General features: G+C 24.8%; 2 protein-coding genes across 2 annotated transcripts; both read right to left on the reverse strand.

Annotated features, from left to right (window-relative positions):
• Positions 1-6,252: 6,252 nt before the first annotated feature.
• LOC113552635 (histone-lysine N-methyltransferase SETMAR-like) lies at positions 6,253-7,318 on the reverse strand. The gene is made up of 2 exons (XM_026955482.1): positions 6,956-7,318; positions 6,253-6,861 (listed from the first exon to the last, which is right to left on the reverse strand). The coding sequence occupies exons 1-2, from the start codon at positions 7,316-7,318 to the stop codon at positions 6,253-6,255; spliced, it is 972 nt and encodes a 323-aa protein (XP_026811283.1).
• Positions 7,319-10,178: 2,860 nt separating this feature from the next.
• Positions 10,179-10,583, reverse strand: LOC113552636 (KRAB-A domain-containing protein 2-like). The gene has a single exon (XM_026955484.1). It carries the CDS (start codon positions 10,581-10,583, stop codon positions 10,179-10,181), a length of 405 nt encoding a protein of 134 aa, XP_026811285.1.
• Positions 10,584-22,220: the final 11,637 nt, after the last annotated feature.

Consider the following 22,220-nt stretch of genomic DNA (forward strand, 5'->3'; position numbering starts at 1 on the left):
ATATGTATTTTAATAAACTAATAATAAGAATTGCACATTTGCCCTATTAAATTAATATTATATTATTCACTTAATAAATATAAGTTATAACTTTTACCATACACATAAGCATATTTGTTTTAACATTGTACTTTAAAACCAATAACTTAGATTTAGATCAGATTATTTATTGGACTACAAGTCGTCTACACAAAAAAAATCAACTTGATTGCACACAAATAATATGGCTACCTGTGACGAAAATCCAGAATTTATTAGGAAGTTTGTACATTTTCTTTCGTATTTTCATAGGCTAAGAACTGTCTTCTTCAATCAGGCATGATTGAAAATGTATGAGCGTGTGTGTATTTGAAGTATCGTTACATAAATCGTCGTAATTCGTCATCTGTATCTCGTAAATCACGGCGTATTAATTAGATTATTTACAAATCATTTTCTGCACTACGTTTAACGGTATTTTTGGTAATTTCTCTTGTCATTGTTCAATTATTATACTTCTCTTGACTGAGTGTTGGATACATTTACAATTTTGTTAAAATTATTCACAAGAACACTCGCAAACATTTTTAATAAGTTATTACATCTAAAATTTGAATCCTCAATTTTTAAAATAAGATATTCAATAAATTAATAGCTGTCAATATAGAAGAATTTTTTTTTGTTTTCGAAAAAAAATTTAATATTATACATAATTCTTAAAAGTTCTGCTCTCAAAATCTAAAATTTTAGTCTACGTTTGAACATTTCACACAAAATACCATAATTATATGCAAAATAAATGAAATGAATAATACTTACCATCATTATCTGTAAACCATTATTCATTAGTTAATTTTTATATGTTCACATTTTATACTATATATTATACACAAAATAATCACACTCGCACTGAAATCGGCGAAGCTAATGAGAAAGAATTTCTCATTTATTTTGCATAAAATAAATAAGTTTTAGATGTACTAAGTATAAATAAATAAGTTAGAATTTTGTGTGTTCAATGAACAACTCTTTTATTAATTTGAAAAACTTTTCTGTATATAGGCCAGGAAAAGAATAAAAAATGAAGGAAAAAATCTCCTATAACGGTTAACATACTAAAAGACCACATTGACCGAACTTAAGTTTTTTTTATTATCTCGTAAAAGTTAAAAAATATGATCTTTACTATGGCTTCTTATAACGTCCTAACTATCCAAATATACATCAGAAGAAATATAAATTATAAAAAAAGTATATAAATAATCATGAAAAATATTTACCAATTCTTCCTATAAAAAATATGTGTATAATATTGTAGTATTAATACGATTATAATATTAAACTTATAATGGTGTATAAGTGTGTTAATCGTGAAGACCTAAATTCTAATGTTTCCGAATAAGTAATAATATTGTGTTTTATAGTATGTGCATTTAAAAGTATTATTAAAAAATAAACTTTCCTTTTTATCTAATCATTTGCGGATGTATCTATCATTTTATTATTTTTATTGTAGTATGTTCCAACAAAAAAATGCAAATATCATTTTTGGAGAATTTTTGAATAATACAAGAACTTATCCTTTTGAATAATACGTTCTCTAATATCTCTGAGCTCCAAAGTCTAATTATGTAAAAAGTAACATTATAGACTAAATAGACGACATAAATAATGTTACAAAAAAAACTTAAAACCTCGAACAGAATAGAATAATACACAGTAATAAAATATAACAAAACAAAAATGTACATACTAAGTATCGCTGTAAAAAGGACAATAATAATGCATTAATAGATATACATATAAAACTTATTAAAACACTTTAAAAAAAATAGGATTAAATATATCTTAAACGTAAAAAAATAAAGTACACAATAAACGCAGCATATTTGATTTTTTTCCTTTCCTGTAGTTTTCCATTTTTGTTATAATATAACGATATAATGATTATAACAATAATAATTATAATAATAATGAAAATATATACTGTCAGAAACGTATTACATAAAAATATAAAATAAAATTATGTAACACACAAAAAAAAAACTAACAAATTACGTACTTTTTAACATACCTGAATAAAATTAAAACATAATATAGGTATAATTAATTATTCATTTTCATAGTTAATATAATCAATTACAATAAACCTTATTTATAAGAATATTCTTAAAATTTAACTTACTGAAATTGTCTATTAAAATTAGTTAAAATATTATTTATTAAATAACATTATGTCAATATAATTTACCATATTTCATTTTACTAGACATTAATTAATAAATATAGTAATTAAGATATAAAAAAAAAAAAAAAAAATCTTTTTAAAAACGAATAATAGAAGAAAATTTAAAAATCTAATTATTTAAAACGTCCTGTACGTATTGCGTGAATATAAAGCACTATCTTGTTTCAATTCAAAAAACTACATAGATCGTCATTAACTACTTATTGTGCTATTATTGATCCTGTACACTATCAGAGTAGAAATTGCTATCCCACAAAAACTTGAAATGTTTTAATATGACAATGGAGGCTACCGTATACAATATGACATTACGTGAGATTTATTATACTCGGAATAGTGGGCGCGGCTGATTCTAATCGATTCTAATTAAGTAACAAGTTAAGCCGCTGGAAGAACCGTAAACCTGTAGATTTTTTTTGATACACTTAATTTTTTTTTAACTTTAATAAATCAAAATATAAAACTCTTAAGAAAGTATTTACCTCGATCACCTATAAAAACAAATATATAAAGTTTCTAATTAATACAATAATTCTATTACACCATCCTTTATAATAAGTGATTTTCTATTGTTTTTACTAATTCGATGTTCTAACATTCTGTTTTGCGATCTGGCTTATAATTCTACAATGGTTGTAAGGTATTTAACTATTTTTATCTTCTGCAGTTATAAATTTCGAATTCCTACTCAATTATAGAAATCATTATTTGAGTTTACAAGGGAAAACTGTTTTTATGGAATATCTATATCATATTATGAACACAAAAATCACGATCGACGACTTACAAACATATTCATTCTATAAAACTATAATATTGAGTGAGTTGAATTACAACTTAAAATTCAATAAATATAAACTAATTAAACATGTCGATTATACAATGTATCTGAAAAAATGAATACTTACGGACAAAATTATCTATAAAATAAAATAGTCGAGTATTATTTTATGGTTTAACAATTCTTGACAATAGTGAAAATAAATAAACATTATAGTTCATACAAGTATAATAAAATGATTGAAAGTAGGTCTCGAACAGAACTTAAAACGAACTTTTTTACATATTATGTTGAACCGAATACAAACCAAATATTTTTAATATTTGTATACATATATAAGAACCATTTCTATAGTTATTTGGTATAAAAAAATATCGTGACTAAACGTTATTTAAATTTTTTGAAATGAGAAATTAATTATTTTTTTTAGGAATCTTGTATTTAATTATCAAGCATTTTTAACCATTCATAAATTTTTATTTTTATTTGTAAAAATAAAATCAAAATAAATCGAAAATTTTAAGTTGCTATTAATTACTCAGAGTGAAAATATCTTGAAAATTATACTATAAGTATAAAATGCTCAAGTAAATACTTAGTTAAAATTTAAAGATTTTCTATATAGTTATTAGTTTTTAAATTAAAACAAAATAAAAGACATAAATTTAATCAAAATCTGGTCTAGCTTAATAATTCCTGTTATTTTCTAGCACAAGAAAAATTACTAACCATGTTGTTCTCTAAAGTATACAAACTTAATCTAATTTTCTATACAATAGTCACTCCGTTTTTGATAAAACAAGAATTCTTTTAACTACATACCGTGCATACTGTATACATACATAATTGTAAAATACCAATAATAAAACTAGTAACTATGCATTTAAAAATTATAATCAAGCATAAAATAAAATACCGATGTGTTTTTTGGCAATAAAATAGACAATAGAAAAAATAAAAACTGGAAACATTTCTTGCTCACGATGTTAGTTGTGATAGAAATATTTTAGATTTTGGATTAAATATAAAATTTAAAACTTTTTGATACGATTTATTATTATACCTAACCTTGATATTAACGGCAGTAAACTATACATGTTTAATACCCATATTATTTTTTTTAGTCGATTTTTATAACCTAAAAATGGATCATCTATTTTATTATCAAATAAAGAAAACTTTTTTTTGAAAATAAATCACAGAAGGTACGTACTTATATTAGCTAAAAAATAAAGATAAATAATTATTTAATAAAATAAACATATAAGACATAATTAAATAAATATTTTTAAAATATCTGTTTTTTTTTGTTATTTCTATGATGTTACAATCCAACTATCAAATTTTTTTAATTTAAATCTAAATGAATGATGAGCGATCTTATGATCTAAATCCAAATGTGTTCTATATTTCTAACCGTCTTATCGTTATTACTTACCCATTTTGAAAACCTTCTGACATACTCTTTGTGATAGACTCATTTTATATATTATTGTGATCTCAGTAAAAGTGGAAATCTTGGATATATGCGATGACTATAATACTAGTTAGGTCTCACCATAACATTCGGTACTTTGATCAACATTTTACCTTTTGGCGGACTCCTGGGTGTGTGATTTTAGTTATATCATATTGTTGAAATATTATATACGATAAGCACTATGCTTTTCACATTGGCTGTGAATGTTTGTATTTTTAACTGCCCAAATAATTGTGTTACCATACCTTTCGCGTGTGGGTTTTATTTAGTTAATTTAATATAAATCTACTAGGTATACAATAGTCATATTAAAGTGTTCAATGTTTAGATTAATCGAAATAATTGTAAAACATTTAAATGTTTAATTTAAAAACACTAGTTTAAAAGTTGATCCTTATTATTATATTTAAGAGGTTTTTGAAATGTATAACTGTTCTACTTTTAAAAAGGTTTAAAACTTAAAGAATACGACAACTTATTTGGTTTTATACAATAACTAGAGAAATTTAGGTTGTCACGGTCGTTATCGCGATAGAGCGCGACTCATGACTGGTCAAGTCCGCAGTCTTGTTCAAATAGTTGTCGCCGGACGTTAGCCTTTACGTAATCATTTATTGTAATTGTATATACAATATAATATTGTCTAATTAATAAAGTGCCGTCCTCACAAATATACGTCGTGTGTTGTTTATTGTTTACTTCCGAACCTAACACCTACGACGTATAGATCCACTATAGATAATATTAAAAATTCTATTTAGTTATTTACAAATAATTACTTTCGTAAGGCACATTTTCTGCTCCATGGATAGTAGTATCTGTAAATTTATTGTATTACAGTAAAACATAGTATCAGTCAATTTAATTAATTTAACGTAACTATTCTCTTATATTATTTTAAACCAGCTACCTATAAACTTATTAGGTACACAAAGGTCTAAACTAGAAGAAGAGCAGTCAATAAAAATTTTTTTTAGTGATTTAGTTTGGTAAGCCTTATTTTGATTAATTTTGTTCTGTCTGGAGCTAAAAACTCCAGTCAAGTTTCCGCCAACGAACATAAGCAAATCATAGTTTTAAGTTTAATATATCAAGTGCAAATGAGCTAGTCATTTGTCATAGAGGAATCCCATACACTTGATCATCGGGAGAAAAGGCACACAATTTACTTGTGTTTATGATGTCATGGCCCGTGTCGTACAAAAGTATAGTATATTTAATCTATGGTACTAGGTACATATTATATTATTGTGATATATGTACACATCGTCATAAACATACGAGTGGGACAAGACATCACGGTAACGTTCCGCGTGTCAGCGTGTCAATTACTACCTCATCATAATATACAAACACTTACTCGTAAATCCGCAAATATCCTTTAGAATAACTGTTAAATTTCAATTGAATTCATATTAACTTGTTGTATAAAACTTTGATTTATTAGCCTAAAAAAACTGATTAATTTTACGATTCAAAAATATTATAAAAACTAATCTTGTTTTAACGATAATTACGAAGTGCCTAACTTATTATTAATTCATTGAATATTTAGTGATTGTTTTTACAATCTGTGATGTGTTAACTGTTACATCTAAAAGAGGTATCAAGTATTAAATAAACAAAATGTATACCTAGTATATTTTAATAATTAATTTAACAACTTTAAATAAAATACAATCAATAATTTGTTATAGGTTTGATTATATACGAGGTGTGTAAATAAAGTAATGAGACTGATTTTTTTATAACATTTTTATTAAACTAAAATGACTTTTTTACATTGTCTCCTTCAAAGTAGTTACCCTGAGAATCCACACAGCACTGGAGTCGATGTTTCCATTGTTTATAGCAGTTCTGGAACTCAGTTACTGGAATAGCTTTCAGTTCATCGGTCACAGATGATTGAATATTTTCTAGTGTCCCAAAATGTCGTCCTTTAAGGTGAATTTTTATTCGTGGAAAGAGAAAAAAGTCACAAGGGCTCAAGTTGGGTGAATAAGGGGGTTGAGGGGCCACAGGAATATTTTTGGTTGCCAAAAACTGGCTGATTGAAATGGCTGTGTGACAAGGTGCATTGTCATGATGCAGCACCCAGGTGTTTTTGATGTTTGGTCTCACACGAATGACCCTTTTTCGAAGTTTTTCAAGAACTTCTTTATAAAAGTGTTGGTTGACTGTTTGGCCTTGAGGAACAAATTCCTTGTGGACTATTCCGTGGCTATCAAAGAAACAAATCAGCATGCTTTTGATTTTTGACTTGCTTATCCTATTTTTGCCTTGGTGAAGCTGATGTGTGCCATTCTTGACTCTGACGCTTTGTTTCCGGGTCGTACTCGAAAATCCAAGACTCGTCACCAGTAATGACACGTTCTAAGAAAGAAGGGTCATTTTTAATCTGTTCCAAAAAATCGAGACACCTGTCCCTCCTGTTGTCCTTTTGGTCTTGTGACAGAATTTTCGGAACCATTTTTGCACAAATTTTTCTCATTTCCAAATCATTGGTCAAAATTTGATAAACGGTAGTGTGAGTCAATCCTAACTGTTCTCCGGTCATTCTGACCGTCAACCGACGATCGAATCGGACAAGATCTCGAACTTTGATGACGTTTTCATCAATTTTTGCAGTTGAAGGTCTTCCACTGGGAGGTTCATCTTCAATTGTCTCTCTGCCTTCAGAAAATGCCTTAAACCACCTAAAAATCTGAGCCCTTGAAAGTACACTATCTCCAAATGCTTGTTGGAGCTTTTGAAAAGTTTCTGTCGCACTGTGTCCAAGTTTGAAACAAAATCGGATAGCACACCGTTGCTCAAAACTGTTGTCTCTCATTTTCGGAACGTACTAAAAAAAACCGTTTTACGAAAATAATTGTCACAGACCAACACGTAACACTACAGACCTTAAACTCGTACTGAAGGTACATTAAATGTTTATCTACAAACCTTTTCAAACGGAAAGTCATTAGTGTTATCATATAACAAGCTACGATATCAGTCTCATTACTTTATTTACCAACCTCGTAGATGTACCAAAATCGATTTTGTCATAAACAGGAATCCATTTTTTCTTATTTTTTCCTCCCATTGATTTAATAAATATTTGGAATTTGGAATTTTTGGATTTTATTTAGGATAATGGTTAGTAATCTAAACCATAATCTAAGAATACACAATATAATATATTAACCATTGAATGCTTTATATTAAAATTATGGCATATTCCCATTTATTTACTAATAAATAATAATAAGTTATAAATGTTACACGTAAGATCGGCTGAAAAAAAAACATATTATAATATAGTATAACTTATGACATTATTTTATATTTTCGATTAGTAATAATGTATTTATATACAACAGCTATGTTCACAGAGTATATAAAAATATTATATACAACAGATTTAATATTTCTTCTATCAAAAACAATATATATTTTTTTTTAAATTTAGTTTTAAAATTTTGTTCAAGTACTTATATAATACTATTAATGTTATGTAGAAATTAAAAGTAAGAAACGATGAAAGTTGTGCTTCTCTCTAGTAAATAGTAAAATATTAATAATTGGTTTTAGTTTCTAGATAATTTATAGCAACATTTACAAACCAATGTATAATATGAATATCAATACAATAACAATTTAATAAACAATATGGTCATACATAAATCAATTTTACCATACCTGCATCAATTTGGTTAAATTCATATGGTACTGCATCAGAACTAATATCTAAAATAACAGAAAATGTAAGAAATGGTAAAATTTGTGTATGATAATCAATAACAATTAATATTAGATATAAAATAATAAAAAACAATAAATATGACCATACTTTTAAATATATTCTGATATTTTTCAAATGCAATAGCTGGAATAGTGAAAATTAGAAGAACTGTGATTGTAATAGTTGTAAAATATTGTTTAAAAATATTCATTTTAGTTATTTGATGTGTACGAACTACGAAGAATAAAAATCATGTGAATGTTAAATAATGAAATTTTAAGAATAATACTTATCAATTTCTTACTCACCCACCGTAATATAGTAAAGAATAAAGAATAAATAAATAATATGTAATAGATAACATAGTATGACATCAACCTTTATTCATTATTTGTCATAATCTATTGTTAGCAATATAATATCAATTATAAAATATATATAATTATAATATCACAATTTATGATACACAGCCTATTTATATTACAATTTCGTTTTATGTACACATTGTCGATTTCGAAACACAATGTTTAATCGTATTAAAAAAAGATGTTAAATATGTAATAATTAAAAATAAATAAATATATTTTTATTTATTACGTCTATGGGTAATCAAAGAGCACGGTAAACATCTAACAGATGAACTATTCTAGAATAGTGTCGTATATAACATTTTTTTTTTTTTTTTTATTGAAAGAAAAAAGAAGCTTCAACTTCTATTGTTATTTGTCTTGTATACATGTTACATTGTGTGAGTTACATTAATGATAACATTTCAAAAGTTACAAAAGTCTTAAAATATAGATATTTGACATTTATAAGCTATAATTTATTAACTTTTCAATTTTTAATATAAATACTGTAGTGAGCCGGGGTTGTTAGAGATAAACTAAACAAAATTTACCGACAAAATTCACTTTGTTGTAGGTCTGCTTCGGTGGCGATGAGTTTTTTAGTAAATAAACAACACGTAATAAAGTTTAAAGAATAATATATTTATTTACTGAGACATGAAAAGTTAGCCCGGTAAATTGTTAAATGTAATACTAATCCACCGGTATATGAATAAATATAGTCATAATATATCTGATCTAAAAATAAAATTATGGCCCTTTTTATACAAAATTTATGGGCATAGTCCCATTCGCATATCATGGAAAACAGAAAAATATATTCTATAAGTTTATATTTTGTGTTTACTATATATTAATTGAATAAGTTGTTGGCTATTAAAATATATAAGAATCAGAAATATAATATTACAAATTTGTAACAACGCGTTCTCCTTTTTTTTATAGTAAAATATAATATAATAATTTTTAAATTATTGTTTAACTTTTATTTTTTATGATGAGATATTTGTATTATATTTACCAAACAATTTTGTCAATGTAACGATATAAAATATGGGTTTGTCTAACTGTAAATTATTAATAACAATTTGATAACCAATTTACTTTTGAAAAAAAAAATAGATAGAGAGCCAATTAAATTGCACTGGTTTTTGCCGTTTTTGGTCATTATTGAATTTTTTTGACAAAATATTAATTTATACCTCTTTTTAAAAATGTTCTCATTATATAATAACTTATAATGTATTATAATATGTTTCATATATATAGCGGCAAACAAAAATTCGCTTTAAACTAAAACTATTATGTTTTTTAAAGATTATTAACTAAAATCGAAAATGTGTAAAGGATAATAATATAAAATGTAAAATCAACTATTTAGTTAACTTTTCTTAATTTAACTTTTTAATTACCTTACTATAGTTAACGGTCAACTTTTTTAATTATCAATTAATTTTGTACAACATTTAATTTAAATTTTTCAACAATTTATTTCACAAACCTGAATGAAAAGTCCGATTTTTTCTAAACTGGACAAATTTTATTCCCAATGGCCAGTCTTGAGAACTATTTTCAGCCATCCATGTTACCAAAATATTTTCGACGTCGCGATTCGGTCATTTTACCGACCCTTGGCTTTGGCTGTGCCTTGGTTTGCCATGTACTATTTTAATATCGCCCCACATCACATAAAGCTCAGCTATAATAGTGCTTACAAATTCTCTTCCGTTGTCAGAGTGGAGTATTGCAGGTGCACCAAATGTGGTATAAATATCGATTAAATTAAATGCTATTTCTTCGGTACGTTTTGATTTTAAAGGTCTAAGTAGTACACATTTTGTTAGATCGTTCAGACAATTCATAATTAATTTAAATTCATTAATACTTTGACTTTGCATATCAATAAGGTCAACTTGGGCTTGTGAATTGAATGCATTATGAAATATTGGTTTAGAAACTGGGCTTCGCTTTGGATTCGATGATTTTTTTTCATAGTGCATACAGAGACTTAAATAGATCATAATAGTTTCCTTATTAATATTATTACAATATTTTGTCTTCAATTCGTAAACCATGCTGTCTCGACCGCCATGGCGTATTGCAATGTGACTATCGTGTAGAATATCAAATAATTGGTCGTTTGATTAATGTACACTTTCTGAATCATTACTTATAGACTTAAGTAGTCGTTCTTTTCCATTGAATGTTAATACATCATACTTACGAATGTATCTATAATCTTTTGCACATTTCTTCCCAATTTTTTCCTTAGCTAATTTCACATCTTGTAATCTTAGAAAATATTCCTCTTTGTTTAAAAATGATTAATTATCCTCGCGTTAATTTTTCTATAAATCAGATAATGCTTTTGACGCATTTCATTCGAATTCATCTTAATACAAAATAATTTAACACTTACCGAAACGAAAAATAGCATTTGAACTGGGTATAATATTAGCTCAATCGCACTATACGTATTTACAGCGTAGACTGTAACAATCATTATGTTAGGTTAGTCGCTGTGGGTACTAAAACGATAAAAGATAATATTATTCGTTACAAAACCTTAATTTTGACGTGGGTGTTATAAGTTAAAACTATAAAAGATAACATCGACTCCAAGATGATAAGAAATTTTTTAATCTATCAAACTACAACATCGTCTGATTTATCAAGTCAATGTTATAAATATACGTCCATTGTAGATAATGATCAAGTCACCCAGCTATTATATGAATTGACCAGTCAACGTCATCATTATATGAATTTAAGAACGGTAAGATATACATTTTAACTGGTACGCTTGTCGCTTTGGATAATATGATTGCCACCATAAAACCATTACATGGTGTAACTCAGTAGCTATACAGCTTATTAAGTAACTGGGTGTAAGATATTGAAAAATATCCTATAAAAGGTCAATGATCAACTTATATATTAAGTTGTTTAAATAATTACTAATTTTCTATAAGGATTTTTAATCTCTAACACAGTAATACCTCTAAAGTAAAGATAAAACAAAATAATATAAATCATCAATTATTCGGTATAGTATTTCTGAGTTAATAAATATTAGAAGACTACGTATTATATTATGTTATTAAATTGTTTTTAATACATTTTAAATATAACAATTTATAAATATTTATAAATCAAAATGTAAATATGTTCTTGTTTTACATTTAAAAACCAAAATGTATACTGCTTAATAAATAAAAATATAACATTATTACCCACATACCTCGTACTGAATATAAAAATATAATATTATGATTAAATTTTTTAAAAAAAGGTTAAATAATTATGATACATGCTTATTTTATTATATAATTAAACATTTTAAGCTTTTAAGTTAGTTCAGTAATGTAACAACTATAATATCACGTCATGTCATTTCAATTTACATTTGGTATCTGTGCGTCTTTTTCTGGTTTCACAAACATTACCAATTTTGGTGGACTTGAAGCTATAGTTGTGCGTAAGGGATATGCACGGTATTGTATACTTTAAACTCTGAACCTTGTTTCCTGCACACATACCAAAGAAAAAGAAAAATTCTAAACATATTTGGTCTTATAACTAATTTATAAATATTTATTTTATTTAGATATATGAGATTTACTCTTTTACAATTGAGACAAATTAAATACTAATTAGTATTGCGATATAGGAAGGTGATAAAACTAGTGAACAATAATAAAAATAATAAGGTAAAAATCAGCTTTAACTTCAGAAAAATATAACTATGTAAAATATAAAATTATATGTTTTTGGATCATACTATAATTACAATAATTATATTATATTGTTATTTTCAGTTATAAAGTCATTGTAATCATTTGGAAACACATAACTTATACATTTTTAAACGCTGATAGCGACGACAACGACTTGACAGTCAGCCTACAGTTTATTATTGAATTATTCCCAAAAATAGAAACGGATTTTATTTTACCTATTTTATATTTTGAATTTTAAAGTTAGTTAGATATTTTTTTATTTTTTTTTATTTTTACAAGAAATTTATAATCTATACAATTAAGCATAATAAGTATATGTGAAATCAGGGTAACAAAACATTATAGGGTTACGTGAATAAGAAGCCATCCATCAGTAGCACTTAGCTTATTTATTATGTGATAACTTATAACTTATTAGGATTAAGTTAGATGATCCCTACACCATTTTCTTTTCAGCCTGCGACGGAAATTACCAGGAAGTGACAGGATATGTAGGCCTTTTATTAGAGGATTTTCATGATCTTCTAATTTATTATAAAATCGTTTATAGAAAATAGCAGCTTCTTTTTCTACTGTTTTTATATCTAGGTATTTGTGGAGTGTCATGTTAGAGACGAATGATGGGGCATTTGTGATTTTACGTAGGGTAATATTTTGGAAGACCTGAATTTTATTTAAATTTGATTTTTTTGCCGATCCCCATAGTTAAATTCCATACGTCCATATGGGTTTTAGAAGAGATTTGTATACTTGAAGTTTTGTTTTTAAAGATGAGAATTTATTTTTTGAAAGTAATACTTTTAGAGAGCGGTAGCGGGTATTAAGTATTAGTCATTTTTTTCTTATATGGTTTTGCCATGTTAGTCTTTTGTCGAGGTTTATTCCTAAGTATTTAATAGTGTCAAGAGCAGGAATAGGTAAATTATTTACATTTACGTTAGGGCAAAGTCCGTGTCTTAGGGTGAAAGTTGTGTGAATGGATTTGTTGTTGTTTAATTAATTTAATTTTCCATTTGACATACCATTCTGAGAGTAGATTTAGGTGGGATTGTAAATTTTTTGAAGCAATTAGTGGATCATTATGTACTGACTTTATCGTCAGCATAATCAGCAACAATAGTATTTTGTATAGAAGGTTGATCGGCAGCATAAATATTAAATAAGATAGGAGAAAGTACATTTCCTTGGGGTAGTTATATATTTTTTAATTTTTTACTAGAAATATACTTTCTTAAAATAACTTTCATGGGGCGCCAGTGGATACAGATACTCCTAGATTAATCTCTGTGATGCACCGCTAGTGTAAATGATTGAAGCCATTTCCTATGTAATACATTCAATAATTATCGTATTTATTTATTTTAAATTAACGACAGTTGTTCAAGAATAAATAATTATTTTAAAAATGTGATCCGTTTCGGTAAATTGATAGTAGTTTTAATGTTGTATCTAGAGAAAAATAACTTTATTTTATATGATGTTATAAAATAAAATGTACAAGTTTTCACAAAACTGACACAGCGATGACAGTATAAAGTACACATTGTACAAAAAATACGAAACTCGTTCCTTAATTTGTACATGCGGGAGCACACGGCGTGTCAAGACAGGCTAAGTCAAAGACATTCAACAACTATTTCATCGAAATGTCTTGTATTACATTTAAAAACTAAATTTAATTGACATTAAACATATCATACACGTAACAATACATAAAAAGAATATAACATAATAGTTCAAATATTAATACTTAATATCAAGTAGACACTTTGTTAAAAGACGATAAGAGCAATTAAACAGTATTGTCAATATTTCACAAACCACAATAAATTGTAAAACATATAACAATGGATATATGATGTAAGAAATATATTACCAATAATATGTTTACATACATATCTCATTTTTAATATTATATTATAATAATTTATTTTCCATAATAATCAATGTATAATTTTCATAAAATATAATATGTAATATATGTAAATTATTAGAAACTCATCCAATACACCGATACATAATACGAGGTTTATATCGATGGTGAATTGGGCCAAACTTTTTTTTATTTGAATAATATTTCCGTTGTACTATTGTGAAATATATAATTAAATTAACTATTTTTATTTAGATCTTATTTTTTAGCCAATAAATTATTATCTTATCCTTTCTCAATTTCATGTATTGTGGAGAGAAAATAACACAGGAATTCTAAAATCATAATAATTAACACCAATTATATAATTGATTACCAACAATATTCTATTAAAATTGTTTTTTAAAAATCAACGGTTATTTCGTTACTTATTTATGAATGGACAATTAAAATTATAGTAATTGTATAATTCAAACTAAAATGAGGGGAGGGGATAAAAGTGTCCGCTGGAATCGATACAACCATTTTTCCTAAACAAATATATTCGACGAAATCAATAATTTCCCGTTATTTCGGCTATAAGACGTTTGTAACTGTGGGTATAAAATTTATCTCTGCATCGATAGTCAATAACGAGTTTATTACATAAGACAATAATATGTAGCCCTTATTATTACCTATTAACCATATTACTGATTTTCAAAGATAAGAAGTATTATAAAAATTTAAATCCACCCAACTTTTAAAAGTTACATCTCACTAAAAAAATTAAGGAAAAATAATAATTTGAACATTAAAATGGATAGAAAATAACCCTATTAATTTAGTATATTTTAAATATAGGTTATTATTTAAAAGCAAAAAATTGATAGTGGTTTTACTATAAATGGGTAAAAACATAAACATTTCATACAGGTTAAAAAAAGCATAGAACAAAATATTTTGATATTCATTTTAGAAATACTTTGACAAGATTTTTATTGATATAAGTCATATTTACTTATTAAAATTGTCAATTTAAATATAGAATTACCTAATAAATTTAAAAATATTTTTAGACCTAAGGTATGTTTTCTGAATTATATTAACATATTTTACTATTTTTTTTTCAATTTTATAAAGTTCACAATAGAAAATTGTGTTTCCTGAATAATAGGAAAGTAGCAATAGTATATTTTGCAATTTCACATTTTCACCCCATATCTTGTCTACAACTTTGGACGTTTGTCAACTTTCTAAGATAACTTTAAAAGTGAATCCCAAGAATAGGATTTACTTCCATAGGTCCTATACTTGATAGTTATAAATAATTTCTTCCGAGAGTGTAATAAATATTTGTATACATTATAATTTATTACATCGTAGGAACTTCTAAAAAGACATTCAATATAAAATATATGCTATATAATAATAATTACATACTTATTTATCTATATGAAAATCAATAATTATTTTCTAAAATTATGTCTTTCGCAAGAGTTTATTGATACAATTATTGTTATATCGAAGTAAATATACTAAACTGCCATTGGTAATATTTAAACAAATGACGATGAGGATTAATCATCTTTCTGAAATAAAGATGATTATACTTACCTATTACATTTTTTGAAATAATAAAAAATATCGTTCCTTTTACGATATTATAATATTTATGGTTTTAATTAAATAGTTAAAATAAAATATTACCGAAAACTCAAACATTTCTAAATTATTTTTGGACGAAACATTTATTTTATTTTAAATTTTCGTTTAAGATTGAAAGAATAACATAAGCACTTGAACTTTTCATAGTACATATTATATACCTGTTTATATATTTATATTTTATTTTACCTATTTAATTTTTTGAATTAACAAGTTAATTAGATATTTAAATATTTGTGTATAATTTTTAACTAGAAATTTTCATGCTGAAAAATTACTTTCAGCGAGCACCAGTGACAGCCTCTTCTAGAATCTAGATTCTAGACTATATAATATACATATTACAGGAAAAGATATGATTAATCATAAAAATTATATTATTTTTTGTAAAATTAGTGATATAGTGGGTAATTAGTGATATATATTAGTAATATAATTATATTTAATTTGCTATAAGTCATATCTACTTATTAAAAATATCAATTTAAATAGTGAAATACCTAATAAAAATATTTAAAGACATTTTGGCATTAAATATGTATTGGGTATATTTTTCTGAAGTATTAACATGGTTTAATTTTTTTATTCAATTTAATAGCAGTTCACAATAGAATATCGTGATTCCTGAACAATATTAAAAGTAGGAATAACCTAACCTTAGGAATGTCACCCGTTATCTTGTCTACAACGTTTGACGTTGGTCAACTCTCCCAAGATAACTTCAATAAAACCTAAAAATATATGTAAAATCAATAGGATTTACTTCTATTCTATAATTGATATAATATATAATATATGATACATATAATTGATATATATTTATGTGCTTCTTAGTCTGTAATAATCACTTTTATACATTATAATTTAATACATCGTAGGTACTTCTAAAAAGACATTCAACATAAAATACATGCTATTAATAATAATTACATATTTGTTTATCTATATGAAAATCAATTATTAATTTATAAAATGATGTATTTCGCATGAGTTTGTTGATACAATTGTAATATCGAAATAATTATAATAAACTGCTATTGATAATATTTAAACAGATGATGGTGATAATTAATCATTTTTTCGAAATAGAAATTACTATATCTACCTATTAAATTTTCTGAAATAAAAAAAAATATCGTTTCTTTAACGATATTAAACTAAATCACATGGTATTATAATTAATGGTTTTAATTAAATTGTTAAAATAAAATATTACGGAAAACTCAAACATTTCCACATTATTTTTGGTAGAAATAATTATATTTTTTTAAATTTTCGATTAAGATTGAAAGAATAACATAGGTACTTGAACTTATATTTATTAAATTATTAATTTGAGATGTGTGTAGTGTAAATAAATAATAATCATAATACATGTAAAATAAAAATCGATACCTCTACTCTATAGAATATACATTTGGATTAAAGTTTGATAAAATTGTTCTTATAATTTAGGAAATTAGATAGATGTGGTCACTATGTCTCTTAATTTAACTTAACTTGAGATAATTATTTTCATTAACCTCATTCACCTTTGTGTCCAGATAACTTAATAATTTTAGTACACTGTGCTCTTATAATTATTTTTGAACTCATCTATAATTGAGTATAATTTATACCTATTATATACAATTAATTAAAAATTGAAATATTAATTTAAAAAATCTTATATTATTTACTTTTATAATGATTGATTAAGTATTTAACGTTATTTTCTGTTCTAATTAATATAAAAAATAAACAATAGGTACAGCGCATAGATACATTGTTATGTTAGAATAGTTTTAACATTTTATGTTATATTTCGAACCTGTTCTATTGTTTTCATTGTAGATTAAGAAAATGTCATTGTTGTACATGAAATTGAGACTTTCGATGATTAAAGTTTAAAAGTAAAATGCAATTATTCGAGAACTTTAACATTAATTGTTTTTGAAAACAGTCACTTTGTACAGTCTAGTAAAAATGTTAATTTCAGAACGTAGACTTTGTACTATTATATATTATGAATATATGTTAATCATTTTCCTCTTCTGTGGAAATAATTACTAATACATCATCAAAATCTGTATTTCTATTTTTAATACCACCAAAATATTTATAAATACATTGTTGAAATTTTTCACGAGTGGATGACAATCCAAACGGTAACCTCCAGTACTTGTATATTCCAAATATTGTACTGATGCAACAATAACTTTGATACGACTGATCTAATTCATATTAATATACATCATCACAAAGATAAAACAAAGAAAATTATTTCGTGTTTGATAAGTCTGACAAATCATCTCCGTTCAGAATTGTTTGTTTTTGTACAATGATATATTCTTTCATTACATTCAAATTTAATACATCCATTATAGTGACCTACTTTACACTTCTACATTACAGCAGAGCGATACCCACTTGCCCACCTTATATTGTAATATCGAAATAAATATACTAAACTGCCATTGGTAATATATAAACAAATGACGATGAGGATCGATCATCTTTCTGAAATAAAGATGACTATACCTACCCTAATTTATCTGAAATAAAAAATTATTATTCCTTTATGATATATTGTTCACATTTTTTTTTACTGTGATTAAACATTGTGTTTCAAAAATCGAAAATTTGTATATAGTAATATACTTTTTATAGATCGTATATTATGCATTACTATTTGTACATTAATATCTGTTTTCTTAACCTACAATATTCAAATTGTATTGTTTACACGTGTGTTAAAAGAGCTTATAAAACGTGAGTAATAGTTTAAGAATATTGTTTTTCTTTAAGTAGTATAGCCTAAAAAAAATATAGACAAATAATGAATATTTTTTGTTGTCATATTATATTTATTACGTACTATTTGTTAATTGTTTATTCTTTATAATTGTGGGTAGGGAAGGAAGGAATCGATTATAAAAGGAGCAGGGCAATATTATTATTGCCACTTCGAAATTTAACGTTCACATAATTTTCAATCTTCGTAAACATTAAATAACTAAAATGAATATATTTAAGTATTATTTTATAGCTATTACAATCTCAGTTCTCTCAATTTTGATTACTCCAGCAACTGCATATGCAAAATATGTCAGCTCTTTTAAAAGTATGGTCATAATTATTGTTTTTTAATTGTATTAATTGTTGTATTGATATTCAATACAAAACTTATATAATTTCTTATATTTTTTGTTGTTTCAGATATTCAAGCATTATACAAATATGACAAAACTAATGCTGGTATGGTTGAATGTATTTATGTATAGTAATTTTTTTTTTAAATTGTCAATGTATTGATATAATGGTTTTTAGATTTTGTTATAAATTACATAAAAACTAAAACCAATTATTGACATTTTAATATTAACTAGAGAGAAACATAATTTATACCGATTCTTACTTTTAATCCCTCTTTTAATTTGTACACAACATTAATACATAGATATCATTATAGATATTATGCTTGAAGGATTTTTAAAAATTGTATTGTTTATCATAGAAGAAATATAAAATCTGTTGTTTATAACATTTTTACATAGTATATTTTTCTTATATAACTGTTGTATATTAATAATAGTTTTTACTAATCGATAATATGAAAATAATAATGTCATAAGTCATACTATATTACTATATATTATTTTTTTCAGCTGATCTTAAATGTAATATTTTTAACTTCTTATTATTTAGAGAATTTGGCATAATTTTAATATTAAGTAGTTAATGATTGGTATATTATATTGTGTATGCTTAGATAATGGTTGAGATTACTAACTATTATCCTAAATGATGAAATAAAATTTAAAATTGCCAGAATTTATAAAATTAAATGACGAAAAAATAAGGAAAAATGAAATTACTGTTTTTAATATATCTAAATAACTACGAATAACTAAATAATTATATAGATACTAAGAATATTCAACAAATGTTTACAATAGTGATCTCAAATCATTTTTATAAAATATTTTGAAGCTGTTCATATATATATTTAACATTTTTTTTTATATAAATGTAAAAAAAAATGCTCACAGACAAAAGCCTTGTAAAATGTAATCGATTGCTAATAAGCTGTAATCAGCTAAAAATATCTGACAATTCTATTATGATTTGTATAAGGTTAGGTTAGCATAATATATAATCAAACATACAACAAATTATTGATTGTATTTTATTTAAAGTTACTTTAATTAATCTATTTTATAGATTGCTTTTTTTTTATTGTAAACCTCGTATATATGTAACAAATCGATAGACTCAAAAGAATAAAAAAAAAATCATCAGTTACCGTTAAAACGAGATTGGTTTATTGAATATTGTTGAATCGTAAAATTAATCATTTTTTTAGGCTAATAAAACCAAGTTTTATATAATAATTTAATATGAATTCTTTGAAATTTAACAGTTATTCTAAAAGATATTTGTGGATTTACGGGTAAGTGATTATATATTATAATGAGGTAGTAAATGTATTGTACTTAAATGCTTCTTTGAAGAATATTTGGTGTAGTTATAACTATTATAACAAATAAGCATTGATTATTTTTGTAAACCTACATTAGTTAATGTTTTTTATGACGACAAGTTATACTATCTTTATAGTAATCATTATATGAAAATTTATTTACAAAATACTGAAATAATAGTTTATTATACGTCATATAAAAACTCGCAACGAAACACCCATACGAAATTCAACACATCGATGTAACAATGGTAAAATACCAACAAATAGTATTATATTAAATGCTATTCTTCAAGTAGTTTGAAAATAGTTACAGTATTTTATTCCTAGACACTTTATATAATTATAAATTATGTCCCGTACGATGGTCTTCTAAAATTAATAACTGTAAATAAAAATTTAAGTACCTTTGTCAATAGTTCATATTTAATTTTACTAATTTTATAAGTTACTGGTCTAAAATAATATTTGAGAACGGTTACGTTAAACAATTTAATTAATTGACTAATGCTTTATATTACATTAATATTACATATTTACAGATAATTATCTAGAAGAAGAAAACGTGAATTTTATTGGTAATTACTAAAAATTCTTTGAAAATAACTAAATACAATATTTAATATTATCTATGATGGATTTATAAATAATTTTCTTGTCATGTATGACACCAAATTAGTTGTCATATTCTTTAAGTTTTAAACTTCTATAAAAATAGAACAACTATAGATTTCAGAAAATTAACTTCTATAAAAATAGAACAAATATAGATTTCAGAAAACTCTAAAATGTAATACTCTGAAACAACTTTTAAACTATTGTTTTTAAATTTAAATATTTAAATGTGTTACAATTAATTCGATTAATCTAAATATTGGATATTTTAATATGACTGTTGAATACCTAGTAGATTTATATTACGTTCGCCAAATAAAACCCACACACGAAAGATATGGCGACATAATTATTTGGGCAGTTAGAAACATAAACATGCTAAGGTCAATGTGAAAAGCATTGTATATTCTATTTAAATAAAACTATATAACTATAAAACCACATGACTCTAAGTGGAAAAGTTGAACTCAGGAGTTAGCCTACAAGAAATAAGTTCACCAGATCACCAAATAGAAAATGTTATGATAAGATCACTATAATCCACTTAATATAATCACTCTATAATATTAATATATCCACGACTTCCACTCTTAATCAGATCACAATAATACTATACAAAAGAGTCTATCACAAAGAGTATGTCAGATGGTTACAAAAATGGATTGGCAACGACTAGACAGTTAGAAATATAAAAACACTTAGACTTAGATCATAATATCACTCATCATTCATTTTGACTTAAATTGACATTTTGAGAGTTGGACCGTAACATCACAGTGATCACAAAAAAAAAGATAAATTTTAATAATATATATTTATTTGTGTTTTTTATGTTTATTTTTTTTTAATAATTATTTATCTATATTTTTTAGCTAATATAAGTACGTATTTTCTGTGATTTTTTCTCTAATTAAGTTTTATTAATTAAATAATAATGTAGATACCTATTTTTAGATTATATAAATCGTTTATAAAATGTTTAGTGCTGTTAATATCAATTTTACTATCAAAATTACTAACGACTTAATACTTATTAAGTCATCAACTATGACAAATAATAATTCACTTTTTGTTAAACCGTTTTAGATGTCAACATATTTTTTTAAATTTAATTTTAATATATTGTGTGATTCTTTTTATCATTACTAAGGTGATGTTTACCTTAAACTATCTTTAATTGCTATCAGATTATATAAAATACTAAAGAATTTAAAATTTTAAAATTGTTGACATTCATTAAAATGTTATGATTTGAATTTTGATTATGAACTAATGTACTAGATTGTTTTTGGTCGTAGGTCGAATTCTTCTATATCCAAAA

Source organism: Rhopalosiphum maidis, chromosome 2 (assembly GCF_003676215.2).
Source record: "Rhopalosiphum maidis isolate BTI-1 chromosome 2, ASM367621v3, whole genome shotgun sequence".
NCBI lineage: Eukaryota > Metazoa > Arthropoda > Insecta > Hemiptera > Aphididae > Rhopalosiphum > Rhopalosiphum maidis.